The following is a 20,290-nucleotide window of genomic DNA, read 5'->3' as shown; positions in this document are numbered from 1 at the left end:
GAAGAACTCTTCCAGTTGTCCGTCCGTAAACCATTCAAATTTTCGAAAATTGAGAACTTTTTGGTCGAACTTCAGGAAAAGTTTTTCCTTCCGACAGAAAAAGTTTTTCCTTCCGACAGGAAAAGTTTTTTCTTCCAACAGGAAAAGTTTTTCCTTCCGACAGGAAAGGTTTTTCCTTCCGACGGTTAAGCCACAAACAGATGTCCGACGTCCCACCAACCGAGCCCATTCCCAAGCCAGAAGAACCGAAAGCACCAGCCCCTGCACCTCAGTTTCAGCAAGTACCTCCACCAAATTACTACCAATTTCCACCTCAAGGTTACTACCAATTTCCACTACAAGGCTTCCCGAACTACCCTCCTCAGCCTATGCCTTACTTCCCCAACCCTTGGATGTTCCAGCAAGCTCCACCCCAGCAATTCCAATCTCAATCCCAATCGAAGAGAGACCAAGAGTTCGAAGAAGGTCTGAACCGCTTACGCAAAGAGTATGCTACAGCCCTTATGGAAGACGACAGGCTTTCAGTCTCTTCCCTCAAATCGACCGATTCGACTCGTACCACAGATTCGGTTCGTGACCGTGAAGACTACCTCAAGCAGTCTGAGAGACTCTTCATCTTACAGCCATTTACAGTTGGAGCTCTCAAGAACATGCGCAATTACGAAGGTCAGACACCAGCTGGAGACCGCAAAACAGACGTACTCGCAAGAGCCGTCCAACTGGTCAAGACAAAGACCGAGATAGTCGACTTCATTCTTGCAGCTTGCCCATACAAGTAAAAAAATAAACAATTACGAGTTAAACTTTTTATTCTTTCTTTTCTGAGTTGTTTAGAGCTGGTTTCTCTTGTAGGAACCTTTCGTACTCTTCCATGGTCATGTAATTGCGAATTTGGTACGCAATTCCAGGTTCGTTGTTTTTGAACCTTACGTATGTAACGCTTCCATCCTCCTCAGGGAAGTAAGCTGCTAACATCTGACCAAGTTTTCTCGGTGACTCGGAGCTCATTAAAAATGTCACTTTTTAAACGTTAAGTTTTTAGTCTTATTTTACCCTTTGTTTACCCTTTGTTTACCCTTTGTTTGTCAAGGTAGTATTGGAGCGCAATTTCTCCAAATTCTCTGTGTCGGAGTTCTTCAGCATTTTCCAAGGTGTACCTGGAGAACTCATAGAAGTTGTCAAGAACATACTGCCATGCTGCTCTTCTGAGTTCGTCGGTATTTTGGAAGTGTTGCACCTTCGAGTCTTCTGACATGAAAAAAATGACACTTTTTCAGCAAAAATATATTTTAGGTGAAGAGGTGAAATCTCACCTCTTTTCTCACCTCTTTTCTCACCCGTTGAATTTTCATGAATTTCCTTAAGATAGAAAAAAAGTTTAGTTTTATTTTATTTATTTTTTTATTTTGTATAAAAAAATAAAATGTCAACAATCGGCACAACAACAATTCAAACAACAGCACCAAACTCGTTAGTCATGAACCCAACTTCAATGTTAGTAGAGATGAAAAGCTTCATTCCTTCTTCATATACTTTCGAAACAGAAATCCAGAAGATAAAGCAAGAACTTTTAACATGTAATTTAGACTGTTGTGCGAAAGATGAAGAAAATGAACAGTATCTTTATGAAATGCAGGACATTATTGACCATTTACCCAAATTGCCTGAAATTCAGCAGCAAAAGCTCACTATTCCTGAATTCGATGAAATAGAAGTCAAAGCAACTGACTCAGTAGAAATAAAGAAGTTCATACGAAAGGTAAACTATGAGTTTCTAGGATTTCATTGCAACCATAAAGTTATGGACAAAGATTGCGATATGGTATATAAGAACATCTCTGACATATATAAATCTGGGGAGTTTAAGACCTACGACAACTTTGTTTCGTTAGTTGCTGAATGTGTATGGCAGATAAGAGATAAAGATAGAAGAGGCAAAGTATGGAACGAACAAATAAGACCCGCTATGTTTGAGATGAAGAGAGCAATTGACGCCTTAGTTGTTTTAGCAGGTAAGGTTTCAGAATATAACGCAAAAATGAACCCGCAATGTTCTAAATGTAAAGCAGCAATTAGGAAATATAACTACTCCGTCAAAGAGATAGAACGTATGCGAAACGACTATGCAGATTTAAAGAAAGAAGCAGAAAAACCAGCAGAAGATAAAATGGACATGTTAGAATTTCTGAACAAAAACTATCCAACAGCAGAAGATTTCCTTCTATCTGACGTCAAGAAGAAATATAAAGAAACCTTCGGTATTGTTAAAACTTTTGACATACTGACAGAAGAAATAGAAGCTACGAAATTGTTCAGGATTTCAAATATACATCGTACAATTCATGTAAAACGCTTGTGAAAAAACAGGTGAGAAAAGAGGTGAGAAAATGGGTGAAATCTCACCTCTTCACCTCAATTATATTTTTGCTGAATTCTGAGTAAAATGACCAAATTTCATTATATAACTGTTATGAGTGACGAAGAGAACTTTGACACTTCGTAAAAAAAATCCCTGAAATCATATCTTTTATACAAAATTCAAGAGGTGAAAAAAGAGGTGAAAAAAACAGGTGAAATCTCACCTCTTCACCGAAACATTATTTTTGCTGAAAAATGACCAAATTTCATGAATTTCCTCATATGCTTGCTACCCTCGAAAAAACTGAGAGAAGAGATTCCGTATGAAAATCGTGAAAAATAACAGAGTATTTTGACAACTTCAAACAAGTAGAGTAAATGAACTCTTTATTTTTTACGCTTGACTTTTTACAATTTGAACTTTTTTGCGTAGATATGAATTCTGAAAGAAGTATGAGGGTCTTGTATGACTTTGTACTTCTCCCATAGTTCATGTCTGTCAAACTTACCTGCCATGGACTCTTTCATAAGTTCCATGAAATCGTCTTCGGACAATCCGGGGAAAAGTACAATGTCAGTAAGTATTCTTTTAACATCCTTACTTAAACTCTTTGCTGTCTGTACACAAATGACAACTGAGATGTTAAAGTGTCTGAGCTTCTTAAGAATTCGACACATGTCTTGTTCTCTGTTCTTTAACAAAGGATGAGAGGCGAAATCATCTAAGATAAGAAGACATCTATGAGGGTAAGTCTTTCCAATCGTAAGATTGCAATTTCTTCGAAATGTATTCTATCTCTTTCTGTTTGTTTCTGAAGTGTTTCTTCTCTAATATTCTCTGCATTTCCTCATTTGGGTCTTTAAACTTAGAATTATATACTCATTTATAGCATTGTACTTCAAAACTCTTCTTTGGTACTTCTTTATCCAATCTAACAACTCAGAGTCTTTTATACATACTAACTTAGACTTTTTATAATATCTTTGAACGAATTGACGGTTTGGTCAAATTGACCAGAAGTACTACAAATAACAACTAACTCATAGAATGGGTTCTCTCTATCTAGTTTTGTTGTTGCGCAGCCATTTTAAGATAAGTGAAAGTCTTACCCGACCCAGGTGGCAATTAGACCTGTTATACCATTCTGAGCAAATAAGAACTTGTCATGTATAGGCTTTATCTGAGCATTTCTAACTTCCTCTTGTTCTTGTTTAAAAACATTCTCAAATTTCTTGTCAATGTCAGCAAACTTTTTTTCTAACATATTTTAGAAAAATTAAAAATTTTATCTTTTAGGAAAATGTCTAGCGATTTCGCTATCTATATTCGAGACAAGCTTTTCGACAGCAAAACATCTGTAGACCATAAAATCTTACATAGTGTAAACAAGAAAGGTGAATTTGTTCTAAAGTTCTGTTTCTGGGAATATGACAAGAACCATAAAACATTAAGCAGAGAAGTCTTAAAATTTGTCAATGACAGACTTGTTGACAGAGATGACGCCGATTGGAAAGCTGAAGTCCAACAAAAGTTCTTAGAATGCAAAGAAGACACATGCGCTGTTCTTGAAGATGAAATAGAAAACAGAATAGAAGAGCTATTAAAGGACAAAGACCTTTTACAAAAATATGGTTCTGAGAAGTTTGACATAACTCCACCAGAGAAGAAGAAGAAGAGAGAGAAGAAGAGAAAGAAAGTAGAAGAAGAGAGAAAGAACCTGAACCAGAGAAAAAGAAATTTGACATGTAAAAATAAAATTTTATTTTTAGAACATTTCTGGGTCAATGTCAATGTTCTCTTCCTCTTTAGGAGCAAACACTGGTTTAGACTCTAAAATCTTTTACCCAATTTACCTTGAACTTCAACTATCTTAGACTCATAATATTCATAGTCGTCTGCTTTCTTTGGTTCATAAGGTATAACAAGTTTGTATGCTTTGCCTTCTTCGAGTTTTTGAGAACTTTCTGTCAAAATTTTCTTTGACTGTCAACATACCGTCATGTCTAAGTCTTCAAATTTCGCACCATTTTTAGTCACAATAGCAAACTTAACTGGTTCGATGTTCCAAACTTTGTCAAATGTAGACTTTTCAAAATGTAGAAGTAAACATTCAAATATGCGAATGGGTCTAGTTCTTCTTTGACTTCTGTCATGTACTTGTTTACTGAGATGAATTTTGCCATCTTTTCTATCGGATAAAAAAATATTTTTTTAAAATTTACTCAGAAAAATTTTTCTTTGTATATACGCCGTTTGAACATCTAAAAGATTTTTGACATTTGCCAAGAATGTTCGTTTAGACGCTGTCATATAACCATACTCTTGGCAATATTGTTTATATTCATCGTACAATGACCTTTCATCTAAACACTCAAAGTTAGTCTCATCTATAAACAGTTCATAAACACTCTTGTTTGCTTCTAACAAATGTTTGTCTCTCTTCGGTATGTGGAATTTGTCTTGGATTGAACTTAGAATATCTAATGTCATAAAATATAGAACAAGTGGTTGTAAAAGTCAGATGTCAAAGTTTCTGACAAAGCGTCAAATATTTGTATCTTGCATATGAGAATCTGACGTTCTGACAACTACATATCTTCTGTCAGAACTTTCTAACTTCATCGGAACGGCGTTGTTGAAAACCATAATGAAAATTTGCAACATTTTCACAAACTCTTTGGTCTTTATATTTTCTTTCAACAACTCCAACTTTGTCTGTTATAAGACTCTTCAAAGCATCTGAGTTTAAAACCTTTGTTGTATCTATACTTTGAAGTTCGTTACATACTATAAGTTTCATATTCTCTTTGAGGAGTTAAATTTACCGCAGATGTTTTCTAAGTTTGTCATATTCGGGTTCGAATAGCCCTCTAACAGTTTGCACAAAATATCTGTAAGAAAGTGTTCTTACCTGTTCCTTGTTTTCCAATTACAATGAGAGCAGTTTCATTTTGCACCTTGGATGTTGTAAGATGTTTTGCAAACCAACATAAGATATACTCATAGACTCTTTCGTTTCCATTGCATATAATTTCTTTGACATGGTCTAACCAAGCTTCTATAACATTTTCTTTCCATTCTACTTGTTCGTATTTATATCCAGTGAAGATAGAATAGAAGTTTGGAGATGGTGTATAAAACTTATACCACGAACTGAAAAATCTTCAACTTTGACAATAAGATATCCCAAGCATCTAACATCTTCATACAACTTGTACAACTTTTATTTTTTAAGTTTCTGTTTACATTCTTGTTCTGAACTATGGTTGCTCTTGGTTTGTTAAAGACAACATCCATTCTTTCATAACATAACATTCTGGGGCAGATCGACATAAATGACTAAACGTTTCAAATTCTCGACTGCTTTGTTATAGTCTCTAAATGGACACATATTTCTGAAGGCTTGGAAGTCATAAAAATCTGAAACATCTATTCTGTACATTTTTATAAAAATAAAAAAAATATTTTTTTTATTCTTGAGCTATTTGTTGCATTTGTTTGTTCTTGAGCTATTTGTTGTTGAAGTTGTTCTTGTAGTACAATACTTTCACCAGTTGCATCTTCCAATTCGAAACTTTCTGCCGTCATTGACAAATACATAGGACATAAAAGTTTTACAGGAACAAAGTTTGCGTCAACTAAGGTTAAGTTTATGTTTGCTAAAGTGTTTGAGTTTACTAAAGCTGAAAACTCTGCATTCGAATGAACAATAGGCAAACCAGCAGAGAAAGTGTTGTTTATACGCATGAGTATCTTTTGGTCATAGTAGTTTCTGTCAACATTCGAATAGCACTTTGAACCTAAGTTTGAAACAATATATAAAATAGGTGTACTTAAAGTCAATGGAACAGACATTCCTTGTATGACACCTTTTCCTGTTATAGGAAACTGTTGGTAGTAAAAACCAGAATAAGTTTTTATTATAGCTCATATTGTTTATAGTAAACTCAGTCGGACATCCAAACATAATGAAACCTGCTCTAGTTGCAGCACATGTTACACTCGTCCTTAAAGTATTAAATAAGTCAACAAAACCTGTTGGTGGTATATCTGAGTAAGTATCTTCAAAGAAGTATTTTTTACCATTCACAACAATAAAGTCTTCTGGTGTCAAAAGAGCAAAACAGGCTTTAGTCGTCATTGTGTTTAAGGTTAGTTTACAATACCGTCCTTGAGGACTTTGTAAGTTTGTTGTTATAGAATTATATGACTCAGGGTTTTTAGTCGTAATAGTATAAACCACTATGTCTTCTGCCATTTACTTAGCAAATAAATTTTAATGAAATGTTGTGGTCGTCAAATATTTTTATGACGTCTGGGAAACTATATTTTAAGTTCAACGTTTCGCCTCCTTTCATAACGTATATCTTGTCAATGACATTATATGAAACACCACAGCAAGCAATGTCGGGTTCTATTTCTTTGATGTTTATATCGTCTGCCTCTGTCAAAAGTTTCAATAGTTCTTTCAAAATTTCATGAGGTGCGATGACATATGAGTTCACTTTTACAGGGTTGTGCTCAACCAAGTTTAACATTATACCAAAGCTTGACAAATCTTCTCCTGAGTTTTAAGTTTGTCTTTAAGTTGTTGGTAGTTCTTTCGAATATCTGCAACAGAACTTAAGTCTCTGCTAACTTCAGGGTATGTTGGTTGTTCTTTTACAGGAACTATTGTTATACCATCTTGGTCTTCGTATGGTTTCCCCACTTCAACATCTCTTTCTTTGACATTGACAACAACACTTTGACTGTTTGTTTGAGTTGGTGAATTTAACTTCACATCTGCCACCGCCATTAAACCTTTTGAAACACTTACGCTTCTATTTTTCGGAAATGACATTTTACTTAGAATAAAAAGATGGACGTATTTGAGTATCTCTTCGAATTGAAGCAAAACAAAGTTTACACACACAAACATACAAGTTTCATTGATAGAATAGTTCTTTACACAAACAATGGAAAATGTTATAGAATAGCAGTCTTTGCTGAACCAAAATATTTTCATAAAGCAAAGAAAGTTGGTATAACTGAAATGGTGAAAGTTCTTGAAGCAGACAAAAATATAACAACAAAACTTACAGATATTTCTAAAGGTAAGTTTATAATACAATATTAATGTCAAAACTGGCGTACTGTCAATATTTGACGGAGAGAAGTCAGTTCAAGAACAACTTACTGACCTGCTGCCAAATCTGCTCGATGGAAGCTGTCGTTATGCCAATCTGAGGAGCCCCAGCAGGTTTCATCGAACGAATCTTCAAAAGAGCATCTTCCGTGAAAAGTGCTATTGGTTTTTGTAAACTTCTTTGCTTTCAATTCATCTGGACCGTCTCTGTCACCAGTATATTGTATTTGTACAGTACCAACAGTTGAAATACCACCCATAAAGTCTTCTGAGTCAGCAAATGGAATGCCAAGCCAAAAGTTTGAACGGTCTCCATTTGTATATTGAGTTTTTTGACCTCCTGTATGAGTCCATACTTTCACATATGGCATAATAGAACTTTGCATTTCAGGGTTAATGGTTGTTGTGAAGTTGTTGTTAAAGTTCATAGCATCTAATGTCAAGTTGTATGACCTCATATCCTCAACTGTAGAATATTCTTCTCTTGGATAATATTTGCCAATCTATGTTTATATGATATTTAATACAGGGTTGTAGAAACAAGAATAGTCATTTATAGTTCGTCTGAACAGTACAAACATAGTATCTGCATGTTTCATTGCAGTTGTTAAGGCAATATCTGTTCTTGCACCTGGGTCAGCACTTTGGTTTCCAACTTCACCTGCAAAGTCTTTGACAGATATTTGGTGTATAGGGAACATAAGTGGAACTGCAATATATTTGGCAGCTAAAGCATTTGAAATATCTGGGTCCAACATATAGACTGCAAGTCTGCTTTCTATTCTCTTGCATTCAAACTTTTCGCATGTAAACTTAACTGGGTCCCAAGCAGTTCCAGCAGCATTGAAATAATAGTTTACTTCAGTGTTGAGGTTTGAGAAACCAAAGTCTAAGTCAACTTTGTCTTTGCAAAAGTCGGCGAATGACATTTTATTTGTTCCCACTACTTCTGTAATAGTGAATGGGTCTTGTGTTGGTGCAATGACTAAGTTATTTTTGCTTGGAGTAAGTTCGATAGAAATTTTTCCTGCCCAGTTTGGCAAGTATCTTAAAAACCTGAAGATGAGGAAAGATGACAAAGGAACTCTAAGTTTCAGTTTTACTTTAGTGACAGCATTTCCATCTGAACCAGAAAGGTTAACATAAACTCCTGGAACGTTAGGGTCAAGTCTTCTTATTTTCTCAATAGTTGCATACTGGTCTGTTTGTTCTCTAGCTTGTGGTTGTACTGAGTTTCTCAAAGCGAACCATTCATAGTTTGCCCATGTTACTGTTTGAACTAAGTCAGAGTTAGAATATATCTTATATCCCATGAAAACTTCTGGAGCATATTGGTATCCGACATAGAAAATTCCATTGCAACCTTTCTTGTCAGACAACTTGGCAGAAGGTTTTATTTCAATGTCTTGTTCCACGTATAAGAAAGAGTTGTCAATAGAAATTATATGAAACCTGTCGCAAGCAATATCTACTGTTGTTGAAGAACCTTCTCCAAACTCACCTACGTTTCCATAAGAAACAGCAGTTGTATATTCGTAAGTTCCAGGAACTATTTCTGACCTTCTAATGGCATTGTCGCATTCGTTATACCATTCGGAAACATTTCCATTCATAGCATCCAAAACTGTTGGCGTTATATTCTGAGCGGCGTACATTTCATATGGGTAAAAATATAGAATAGTTGGGTTTATATGTCATAATAGAACCCACGTGGACCAAGCTTTACTTTCTTCCTGACTGAGTTTTTAACTCTTCTTTTTCCTTCATTGCCCTCTGCTTGAAGTTGTTGCATCTTTGCATTATGTTCATCTAGTATGTTGCAAATTTCCCATGTCCTTTTTGCCTTTTGGCTCTGGTCGCCCATCTCAGGTAACCTATATCCTAGAAAGAGTTTGTCATAGTCTGTATTTGAGTCTTCGCGTATTGTTTGCATGACTCTTTCCTGAGTTTCCGGTTCAAGCGCTTCAAACAGTGCCTGTCCATATGGAATAAGCTCGTTTCCAAATATATGTTTTTGTAGCCATTCTGGTTTTCTTTCCATGTTACCAACTATATCTTTTGTGAATGGGAAAGCTTTTACCCAATCTTTCAGTCTTGCGTCGTTTATTTCTGTAGTTGGTTTTATTTTGTCAAGGAACATGTTTTTCAATACTAACATTTCATTTGGTACTGTCCATTTGAGTTTTCTTAAATATTCATCCCTTCTCGATTCATCGTCTGCAAAGTAAGTTTTTATGACATTTTGTAAACTTTCGTTTGCAAGGTCATGTACAATAGGTTCTCTTCCTTCTCTCTCCCTAACTTTCTTTCTAAACTCTTCACCAAATATACCATCTCTATGGTTCTGTGTAGTTCTTTGAGATAAATGTTCTAGAACGTCAGGTGTTATATTTCCATCAGCCATGTTCATTTCATACTGGTCCAAAATATCTGCATGTTTCATATCTTTCAATGGCATTAAAGCCGCGCTTAAAATACCAGCTATATCTGGTTCACCATTGACTTCCATTGCGTCTACAACTTCTTGGAATTGTGGTTGTAAGTTTATGAACCACCTATCCGGATTAGCTTTATGACCCCATCTCATTGTAGTTCCATCGTCTGCAGAAACAAAAGTAGGTTTGTTTCCATCTTGGTTAGGTTCTGAATGAACTTTAAACAATGTTTCATTTCTATATGTTTTCTTGAAATTTAACCTTTTATTTTCACCGAGTTCATCCGAAGATTGAACGTTAAATGCTCGTAAGTAAAAAGGGTTGTTGTATTTGTGTACATTTTCTTTCAGTACTTCCATTCTATGCTGAATATTTTCATCTGGTGTTGGAGTCTTTTGTATGTCGGCAAACATTTTTCGATATTCTTCTACTATGTCAGCCGAATTTTTTTTAGACTCTTGGAAATATTCCATATTCTCCGCATACTCTTGTTGAGGGTCAAGATTTTTCGGCTGTTCCAAATCTTCATCTAGTTCTGTGAAGTTAGTTTCCAAAGGAGGGACTTGTTCGTTTCCTTCAGGCTCTTCTAGCTGTTGTTGCTGAACTATTTCTTCCATGTCTGGTTGTATCTGAACTTCTTCCTGTGGAGTTTCTTGTACCTCATCTGCTGGCATTTCATATATTCCGAGACCGTTTTCAACAATTTCCCTATCTACGTCATCCGCATTCATAAGCTTTTGTTCTTTCGTTCCGTCTCTATTTTTTACGCGTTTCATGACGAAAGTTGAATTGTCATTTAGCTCTGACATCAAATATCTCGGAGTAAATTCATCCATGTCATTTGGATGATATGCTATTAAATCATATCCCTTAGCGAGCTTGTATTTTCCAGGTTTGAGATTATATCCGTTTTGGTGCTGAGCCATAAAGCTAAATAGGTCCGGGTCAGTATTTCCATCCTTGAACTTTCTAATAGCTTCTTTATATCTGTCACTAAAGTCAATACTATCTGGGAAACCACACTCTTCTTTAAGCATTTTTAAGAATTCTTGGTTTCCTTGTTCTCTACTTCTTTTATGTCCTTGCTCTGTTTCTGGTTGTTGTTGTGCTGGATTTTGAACTGTTGGTTGTTGTGCTGGTTGTTGTGTTGGTTTTGGTGCATGCCTGTGTCTGTGTCCATGTGACGATGTAAATGTTTTAGGTAGTCCTGGTGCAGGTGCTTCTCTTGGAGGGTTTGGTGGTATATAAGTTCCACCAGCTGGCACATATGTTCCATCTGCAGCATAGTGTCCTACCTGACTTTTCGTTTTTAAGAAAGCATTTACTAGGTCTGTTTTGGTCTGTTGTAACTCTTTTTCTTGACTTTTCACAACAGTTGCTCTAACGGCGTCATAGGCACTTTGAACTGCCTGTCTCGTTGCTGCATCTGTTATTTTCGTCATATTTTGTGCTACTTCTTTTAACTCTTTGTCGAAACCTTCAGACTTCAGTTTCTTTCCAGATGAGAAGTCGTTCACTTGTTTCACCTTACTATGAAGAGCTTCGAAAGCGTTCTTAAAGTCAGCATTTGTTAAAGCTTCATTTGAACTGTCTTCATCCGCTTGTATTTTTGTCCTTATTGACCCTATGAGTTGGGCTGCTTTAGCGTTGGCTTGGGCATCTAACCAGTCATTGTTAGCTTTTATATATTCTGCGCTTTTCATTGCCTTTTGCATGGCTGCGTCGTTATTTTTACTTTCTTGTGCTAAGTTTTCATACTGTACGGTTTGGTTTTGCAACTGTAAAAGTTTTTCTGCCTTTACAGTTGCTTCAACTTCTTTTTTATACTCATCGCTATCCATATATGTCTTCAGGGCTTTTTGTTTTATCTCTTCATCTTTCAGTACTTTATATCGAGTAGTATGGTTTTTCAAATTTATGACATCTTGTTCCATTTTTGCTACTTCTGCTGCTTTTTCTGACACTTTTTTCGCATATTCCTCTGTACTTAGTTCTTTCAGTTGTTCTTCTTTCTTCTTTTCTCTACGTTTAACTCATTGAGTTTCTTTGTGTGTCTGTCATATTCTAGTTTCTTTTCGTTTTCACTTATTTGCTTCTGTATGTCTATGTTTGACTTTTTGACATCTGTTATTTGATTTTTGAGTGAACTCAAATTCATTTGACTTTGAGGGTTATAGGCTGTTCCGTCTGCAGCTCCACCATAGCCTGCCATTTTCGCTAAAAGTGCCGCTCTTAAACCTCCACTCTGTGCACCAAGAACTCGGTTTAAAAGCATAGGGTTGCTTGACATTTGTTGCAACATAGTGGGGTCATTCAGCATTTGTTGTTGCAACTGTTGTTGTGGTGTTAGTCTTACTATTGGATGTTTCAATGCTCTCTTCCTCTTACGTATATTCTTACGTAGCTTACGTGGCATTTTAAGTGAAGTTAAAAAGCGGTTTTTGACAGATGTTTATTGTGACTTCTTCGTAAAGACTTTGTTAAGACTTCTTCGTAAAGACTTTGTTAAGACTTCTTCGTAAAGACTTTGTCAAGACTTCTTCGTAAAGACTTTGTTAAGACTTCTTCGTAAATGACCAAAAATATATTTTAGGTGAAGAGGTGAGATTTCACCTCTTTTTTCACCTCATTTCTCACCTCTTGAATTTTCATGAATTTCTTCGTAAAGACTTTGTTAAGACTTCTTCATCTAATTTCTCATGAACTTTCTTGTCTATGTTTTGTTGAGATTTCTTCGTAAAGACTTTGTTGAGATTTCTTCGTAAATGACCCTAGTAGTATATTTTTGGTGTAAATTTCATGAAAATTCAAGAGGGTGAAAAATTAGGTGAAAAAACAGGTGAAATCTCACCTCTTCACCTAAAATATATTTTTGGTGTAAATTTCATGAAAATTCAAGAGGTGAGAAATGAGGTGAAAAAACAGGTGAAATCTCACCTCTTCACCTAAAATATATTTTTGGTGTAAATTTCATGAAAATTCAAGAGGTGAGAAATGAGGTGAAAAAACAGGTGAAATCTCACCTCTTCACCTAAACATTATTTTTGTCTGATTTTACGAAGAAGTCTTGACAAAACATTTACGAAGAAGAAGTCTTGACAAAACATTTACGAAGAAGTCTTGACAAAACATTTACGAAGAAGTCTTGACAAAACATTTACGAAGAAGTCTTGACAAAACATTTACGAAGAAGTCTTGACAAAACATTTACGAAGAAGTCTTGACAAAACATTTACGAAGAAGAAGTCTTGACAAAACATTTACGAAGAAGTCTTGACAAAACATTTACGAAGAAGAAGTCTTGACAAAACATTTACGAAGAAGTCTTGACAAAACATTTACGAAGAAGAAGTCTTGACAAAACATGAAAACATATATAATTTGTGAAAAGTGAAACATTATATAATGTTTTCGACCAAGAAGACTAACAATTTTCCGAATAAAAACTTCATTTATACTAAACATCTTCGGGGCTAGAAGGGGCGCAGCCCCTGGAAGCCCCACTACCTTTTTTTTTTTTTTTTTTTTTTTTTTTTTTTTTATTTATTATTGTTAATTATTCGTAATCATGTTTTTTCCATTAATTTTAATTTTTTATTTTCTGAACCATTTAAATTAATTTTGTTAAGAATATTTTTTCAATATAGACTTCTGAAATAATTAAATTATTCTCAAATTCTCACAAATTATTTCATTTCAAATTTGTTTAAAATGAATTTGTACACCTTCGTTGATTCAGCTTGGCTTGAAACAGCTCTAGCACAGATTCAAAGGCGCACACCGTTAGCCATTGTTCTCACAAATGTTCCATTAGTCAACAACACTATTCGTTCATCAATTAACAAGATAACATTTTACAAAGCTCTCTTATGTAATAGACTAATTACTATTGAAGAGTACTTACATCATACATACAAACTTCAAGAGTTTACTACTTTCTACATTAAATATAATAATCGACTCTACGAGTGTTCATCCATTTTGAAACACAGAGATGACACTCTCCTTACCGATTATTTGATATTACAAAGTTCAAACGACTCTCGTATACAGGAAGAACCCTCATCAGCCAGCACTCCTCTACAACGCCAGCTTTCATCAGCCAGCACTACCAACTCTGTTCCACAGCAACAGCTCTCAACAGCCAACGCTCCTCTACAAAGCCCACTTTCTGCCAACACCCCGCCACAACGCCAGCTTTCATTAGCCAGCAGTACCAACACTCCCCCACAGCCACAACTCTCTGCCAGCACTCCCCCACAACGCCAGCTCTCTGCCAACTCTCTTCCACAGCAACAACTCTCTGCCAACACCCAGACACAACGCCAGCTCTCTGCCAACTCTCTTCCACAGCAACAACTCTCTGCCAACACCCAGACACAACGCCAGCTCTCTGCCAACTCTCTTCCACAGCAACAACTCTCTGCCAACACCCAGACACAACGCCAGCTCTCTGCCAACACTCATCTTCAACGCCAGCTCTCTGCCAACACCCCTCTTCAGCGCCAGCTATCTGCCAACACTTCGGCACAGCAACAACTCTCTGCCAACACCTTGGCACAGCAACAACTCTCTGCCAACACTCCCCCACAACGCCAGCTCTCTGCCAACACTCTTCCACAGCAACAACTCTCTGCCAATACTCCTCTTCAACGCCAGCTCTCTGCCAACACTCTTCCACAGCAACAACTCTCTGCCAACACTCCCCCACAGCAACAGCTCTCTGCCAATACTCAGCCTCAGCCTCACCCATCTGTGTCTATTCCCCTTAAGCGCGGGAGACCCAAAGTTAATGTACGAAAAGATTTTAAGGTAACTATTAGAAACCTAATTGAGCAGCATGGCCATCTTGGAATAATCTCCGCCTATAACCAAATAAATAAAGATATCGAATATGCCAAATCTCATTTTGAGGCATTTTTGGACATGAAGACGGGTATTGTTCCACAGCCAACGCCTACCCAAGCATGGTTCTCCGCTATTGAACGTTTTAAGCCCCTGAATCAAATTTCTTCCACAATTCCTTCCGGACTTATGATTGAAGAGTCTCCATTATCATTTCCATCTGAGCTGAGGAACATTAAATATCTTACAAACCCTCTTCCACATCCCCCCTCAAGACATATGGTAGAAAGAGCTTTTAGAGAGCTGGGCTTGGCACGTCCAAGGGGACCCTATCGGCCAAAAGGAAAGACAAGATACTTAGCTGCCTTTCCTAACCAAATATGGCACGTTGATATCCACTTTCTTGGCAAAAAGAGAAGTCAGATTCTTTATGCTGTGATTGATGACTGCACAAGGCTCATCATAGAATGACAGCATCTTTCGTCAAAACATGCTAGCCAAACAGTGAAAGTAATTAAGAGAGCAATAGCCCGTTATGGACCACCACATACAATTTGGTCCGATAATGGCGGCGAGAATAAAGGCGAGTTCCTAAAGGCTATGAGGGTTCGGGGATCAATAATGTATATATTGTCCGCATTGCCCATACCAAAATGGGAAAATCGAGCGCTTGTGGCCTAACATAGAGAGCAGAGAGTTGTCATGGGCAAAGATTCAACAATGGGTTGAGTACTATAATGCTAAACCTCATCTAGCATTACCAACTCATTATGTGAATGGAAAACAAATTCACTATAGCCCATCTGAAATGTGGAAGAAACTTCCAATTTGGACGAGGGGAATGCCGGCAAAATGGATTGTGGATGGAGTCTCTCAAGATTTTCTTCCAGGTTCACTTATGGCCAATGAGATGCCAGAGCTCCAAGGAATCGAAGAAGATGAATGGGAAAAAGAAGGCGAGGAAGTTGAAGAAGAAGAAAATAAGGCGAATTCGGTTGAAATAGAAGAAGATAGTAATGAAGAAGAAGAATACGAAGTAAATTATGAAGAAGAATATCAAGAAGATTATGAAGACCCTTATGAAGAAGATTATGATGATTCATTTTAATATTACGAATAAAATGTCACCTTTTCTATTTTTGACACGTAAAGTTGCCACTTTTCTGTCAAACCATTTTTATCGTTTTCGTATATAACATTATTAATGTCAGAGGATAGAAATCTTGCTGCAGCTCCACGCCGCCGAATTAATCGATGGGAGAGGCCCAAATCGGAAGCTTTTGTTAAGGATAGGATTCAAACTAAGAAGACAAGATCACAAACTATCGAACCATCCACAAACGTTTTCATTAATTATATTCCGCCTAACTACAATCAGGATGACTTGAAAAATTTATGCTCTCAGTATGGTGAAATCGTTTGCTGCAAAATTATGATTAATTTGGAAACAGGTCAATCCCGATGCTTTGGGTTCGTAAGATTTAAAGAGCTTTCACAAGCAGCGGCTGCTATCCGAGGTATTGATGGAATGACAATCGGAAACAAAAAATTGCTTGCGAAATATGCAGAAAGCCATGAACGCCAGGAAATTGCTTCAAGCATGCTTTACATCAAGAAGCTTCCTAATTCAGTAAGTATAGAAGATGTTAGACGTATGTTCGGAGTTTATGGAAGGATCATCCAGTGCGTTCAGCACTCCGTTACTTCACTTGATAATGAGAGTTGGAGATGCTTTATCCAGTATTATTCCCAAGAAGAGGCAACAAACGCAATGCATTTTATGAACAATAAAATTGTCGTGGAAGGGACGAAACCAATACATGTTAGATACGCTGATGAAACTCGCCTTAGTGGTAATTATATCTTACCTCCTCCTGTTATGACTGAAGATTTGCCTCAAATCGACCAACACCAGCTTTTACCAAGCTTCTTTTTCAACTGAATACCATTTGAATTTATTGTATATCTCTCACAACATATTTATTTGAATTATACATTTCATGCACTGAATTTTTAATCTAAAGTTAATATTCATGAATTAAAACTCATTTTTATGCATTGATATATTAATTATACCATTTTTCATAAATATATCTTCAATACCTTAATTCGAAAGCTTAAAATATTCTACCAAAATTTCAAATCACATAACTAACAGAGATTTTCTGTTTGAATCCTGAAAACGAACTTTAGTGTTTTTTAATTCCGGAATAATGATTTGAGAAACATTCTTCATAAATTTTAATTAAAAGAATACGACAATGAAGATCTCTAATGTTATTATATAGTCCATTTGATTATTTATTGCTGACTAAATGAGGATAACTCAATTTTTGTTTTAATGAAGCTATTTTTTTGCAAATTACTACAATTTTAGTATTATTTTAGGTACATGATAAACATGCATTAGAATTTAAATCCAAGCAAATAGTTTTCAATTTTGATTATGGATTTCTCAAAAAAACATGAGATGTGTATTTGACAATAAAACAAAATAATAATAAATAGTTTATTTAAATCCCTTATACCTACCTTGAAAAACATACTGTTGAGGATTTCTCATTACTTCTTCGATTCTCCTTTCTTCTTCCTTCCATCTTCTAACAGTTTCTTCTGCTTCTTCCCTTTCTCTTCTTCTCATGAGCTCATCATTTCTAGCTTTGAGATTTGATTGATTTCTAAGCATTTGAGCTTGTAATTGTATTTTCATTCTTCTCTCATCCTCTTCCTCTCTTTGTAATTGCAAAGCTCTTTGTGTTTCGATTTCATTTTGTCTTTTCTCGAAATACTTATTTCTCTTTTGATCTTCTTTCCTTCTTTCTAAATCTTCCATTTGCCAAACCTGATAAGATCTAGCATCTAACTGTAAGTTCCTTCTCTTCTCTTCCATTCTTTGTCGCTCGGCATCTTCCTTTGCCTGCTGCTCGTACTGTGCACGTCTTATGTACATTTCTGCGCGATTATCTTCTTCTTTCTTCTTATTAAGTTGCATTAAATATAATCTCTTCTCCTCTTCCATCTTCTTTTGAGCTGCAAGTTTTCTAACTAAGTTATCTTCTTGTTCCTTACGTAATTCTTCTTGTGCCATATACAGGTATTTACGATCTAGATCTTCATCACGACGTCTTTCTGCAGCTCTATATGCCATTTGCTGAGAATTCAGTCTGTCAAGATCTCTTCTTCTTTCTTCTTGTTGTCGAGCTTTTTCTTCAGCCTGACGACGAGCATTAGCAATATCTTCTTCATTTTGACGACGAAAACGAAGTCCTTCTTCTTCATCTTCGCGTTTTTGACGTAAAACATCATCATTCCTTTGTTTCATTTGAGAAGTCCAGGTTTGTTTGTTTTCCTGCTGTCTATTTCGGAATTCTTCATATTCACGTCTCCTCCTTTCTTGATCTTCTTGTACACCACGTCTAACATCTTCTGCATATTGATCTTCTTCACGCAAGTAATCAAATTTATGACCTTCTTTTTCTTTGATTTGCTCCTGACGATCCTGGGCAACTTTTTTGACTATTTCTTGTGAAATTCTAGCACGTAAAGGATCGCAATTTTCAATCCACTGCTGATCTAATTTTCGTTGTACTTCTTGTTGTCTTTGAGATTCGTTTTTAGCACGAATTTGATTTAATTTTTGTTGTAATCTAGCACGATGCTCCATCGGTGTTTCGAATTTGCGTTGAATTTCATCGATATACATTTCTTCATCTCTTTGCAATAATTCAGCAAGTAAATCACGTCTCCTTTCTAAATCCTTTTCTGCTTCTTCTCTTCTTGCAATAACACGCCTGGCAGTTTCTTTTGCGTTGTAATGTCTTGTAGAATCATCAATGAAGTTTTGTCTAATTCTTGCAATTTTATCATCACGAGCAGCTTCATTATAGAATCTGAGTCTGTCATTTCTTTCTATTTCGTCATTTATTCGTTGCAAACCCAGACTTCTAACACTTCTCATAATTTTTTTGGTAAACGTACACTTTATATTTTTAGGATTAGATGGTACACAATATCAAGAACTATTCTACATACCTCACAAGCAAGATTTTATCACCATTTATCCTTCGATATAAGAACTATAATTTGATTCTAATTATAGAGAAAGATTTTGAACTTTATATCAAAGATAATAGAGGAAATTATAATGCATCCATTTTCCTAAGCTTGCAGTATTAAACAATCAAATATATACTTTGAAATTTCGAAAAGAAGTATTTTCAAAATATTTAAAGTTATTCAAGATGACAATTAGTAATAGCTGATCATTGTTTTAATCGTAATTTATTTTTTCTTGATGCAACACTTTTTAAAGATTATTTTTTTTGAATTTATGGTTAAACCATATCTCTTTTATCTGTTTTGAAGAACTCATACCAAATCTATGCATATCTGAACGATTCGACATTCGATTTTTCGTTATGATTTTTAAATGGCGTAATTGCTTACCACATGTTAAATTTAGAACTGTTCTCTAACCTCATTGAGAAGAAATGCAGGTTTCTAACTATACGGGCTCAAATACGCTATTTCATGAAGAAATTTAGATTCTCATTAATGATTTGGAACTTTCTATAAATAATAATTTCTTCTTTCTTCACCTGGATAATACAATCAGAAAGAATCCATATAAATAAGTTGCCACATGTAAAAGAAACTTTTAATTGTTTTGAAAAAAAATCGAAAATCATTGGAAAGCATTTCTTTTTAAAATATAATCTACTGATGTTGTAAACAGAAATTCATCAAAAGTGACACCTCAGAAAAGCTAAAATATTGAATTTTTGGAACTTTTGATAGAGCACGTTTTTAAATACTAATTAAAGTAAATGTATATTTTGTAGAGATTCTTTTTAATAAAAAATAAAATTTTGAAGAAGAACACAAAATCTTCTGAAAAATAATATCAAATAAACTCATATTATTTTCTAATATATAACTATTTTATATAAAAATCAAATTCAATGATCTTAAAAGCGAAGGATAAACCTCAAAATTTACGAATATAATGAGTGGAAATATAATGCTTATCTATCATAAAACCATATGAAATATCAATTTTTGCTTTACGCCTATTCCCACTCATTATATTCGTAAATTTTGAGGTTTATCCTTCGCTTTTAAGATCATTGAATTTGATTTTTATATAAAATAGTTATATATTAGAAAATAATATGAGTTTATGTGATATTATTTTTCAGAAGATTTCATTCTATATGCCTATGAAAAGTACTCTCAAAACTAACTTTTTCCTAATTATAATTAAATCTAGAATATTGTATTATGCTTAGTATTATTTCATTTTTCTCATTCAATTTAGAATTTACAAATGTCAAAAAATTGAGAGCTGTCACTTTTGATGAATTTCTGTTTATTACACTGATGGATCAAATCAAATAACAAAAACGGATGTTTCAATTTCAACCGATAACAAAATTTATTTCAATTGAATTATATAGAAACTTAGCATTAATAATACTCACTAAGAATTATATCTAATTTTTGGTAAACGTATTTTTATGATAC

The 20,290-nt window shown here is 35.2% G+C and overlaps 9 protein-coding genes and 1 pseudogene across 10 annotated transcripts, besides 5 other annotated features; 4 read left to right on the top strand and 6 right to left on the bottom strand.

Annotated features, from left to right (window-relative positions):
- Positions 1 to 13,460: part of a mobile genetic element that runs on past the window's edge.
- TVAGG3_0502910 (uncharacterized protein) lies at positions 808 to 1,008 on the bottom strand (the record flags this gene model as incomplete). The annotated part of the gene is made up of 1 exon (XM_051236706.1): positions 808 to 1,008. One exon carries the CDS (start codon positions 1,006 to 1,008, stop codon positions 808 to 810), a length of 201 nt encoding a protein of 66 aa, XP_051094530.1.
- Positions 1,493 to 2,359, top strand: TVAGG3_0502900 (organellar and viral DNA polymerase type B; the record flags this gene model as incomplete). The annotated part of the gene is made up of 1 exon (XM_051236705.1): positions 1,493 to 2,359. The coding sequence occupies one exon, from the start codon at positions 1,493 to 1,495 to the stop codon at positions 2,357 to 2,359; it is 867 nt and encodes a 288-aa protein (XP_051094529.1).
- Positions 3,660 to 4,059, top strand: TVAGG3_0502890 (uncharacterized protein; the record flags this gene model as incomplete). The annotated part of the gene is made up of 1 exon (XM_051236704.1): positions 3,660 to 4,059. A coding segment is annotated over one exon (400 nt), but the record flags the coding sequence as incomplete, so codon positions are not given.
- Positions 5,830 to 6,617, bottom strand: TVAGG3_0502880 (annotated as a pseudogene). Its single transcript has one exon. A coding segment is annotated over exon 1 (788 nt).
- Positions 8,377 to 9,142, bottom strand: TVAGG3_0502870 (uncharacterized protein; the record flags this gene model as incomplete). The annotated part of the gene is made up of 1 exon (XM_051236703.1): positions 8,377 to 9,142. A coding segment is annotated over one exon (766 nt), but the record flags the coding sequence as incomplete, so codon positions are not given.
- On the bottom strand, positions 9,568 to 10,539 carry TVAGG3_0502860 (protein of unknown function, DUF4106 family; the record flags this gene model as incomplete). The annotated part of the gene is made up of 1 exon (XM_051236702.1): positions 9,568 to 10,539. A coding segment is annotated over one exon (972 nt), but the record flags the coding sequence as incomplete, so codon positions are not given.
- TVAGG3_0502850 (protein of unknown function, DUF4106 family) lies at positions 10,558 to 11,856 on the bottom strand (the record flags this gene model as incomplete). Its single annotated transcript, XM_051236701.1, has 1 exon — positions 10,558 to 11,856. A coding segment is annotated over one exon (1,299 nt), but the record flags the coding sequence as incomplete, so codon positions are not given.
- Positions 13,461 to 14,856: 1,396 nt separating the features above from the next.
- Positions 14,857 to 15,875: a mobile genetic element.
- Positions 15,609 to 15,875, top strand: TVAGG3_0502830 (uncharacterized protein; the record flags this gene model as incomplete). Its single annotated transcript, XM_051236700.1, has 1 exon — positions 15,609 to 15,875. The coding sequence occupies one exon, from the start codon at positions 15,609 to 15,611 to the stop codon at positions 15,873 to 15,875; it is 267 nt and encodes an 88-aa protein (XP_051094524.1).
- A 24-nt stretch (positions 15,876 to 15,899) lies between these two features.
- Positions 15,900 to 15,966: a mobile genetic element.
- A 5-nt stretch (positions 15,967 to 15,971) lies between these two features.
- On the top strand, positions 15,972 to 16,709 carry TVAGG3_0502800 (RNA binding; the record flags this gene model as incomplete). The annotated part of the gene is made up of 1 exon (XM_001301573.1): positions 15,972 to 16,709. The coding sequence occupies one exon, from the start codon at positions 15,972 to 15,974 to the stop codon at positions 16,707 to 16,709; it is 738 nt and encodes a 245-aa protein (XP_001301574.1).
- A 535-nt stretch (positions 16,710 to 17,244) lies between these two features.
- On the bottom strand, positions 17,245 to 18,725 carry TVAGG3_0502790 (cilia- and flagella-associated protein 53 family; the record flags this gene model as incomplete). Its single annotated transcript, XM_001301574.1, has 1 exon — positions 17,277 to 18,725. One exon carries the CDS (start codon positions 18,723 to 18,725, stop codon positions 17,277 to 17,279), a length of 1,449 nt encoding a protein of 482 aa, XP_001301575.1.
- A 765-nt stretch (positions 18,726 to 19,490) lies between these two features.
- Positions 19,491 to 19,528: a mobile genetic element.
- A 576-nt stretch (positions 19,529 to 20,104) lies between these two features.
- Positions 20,105 to 20,141: a mobile genetic element.
- Between the last annotated feature and the right edge of the window lie 149 nt (positions 20,142 to 20,290).

This window comes from Trichomonas vaginalis, chromosome II (assembly GCF_026262505.1).
Source record: "Trichomonas vaginalis G3 chromosome II, whole genome shotgun sequence".
In the NCBI taxonomy this organism is placed as follows: domain Eukaryota; phylum Parabasalia; order Trichomonadida; family Trichomonadidae; genus Trichomonas; species Trichomonas vaginalis.
Note: the sequence above shows the minus strand (reverse complement) of the source record. Positions and strands in the feature narration are given on the sequence as shown.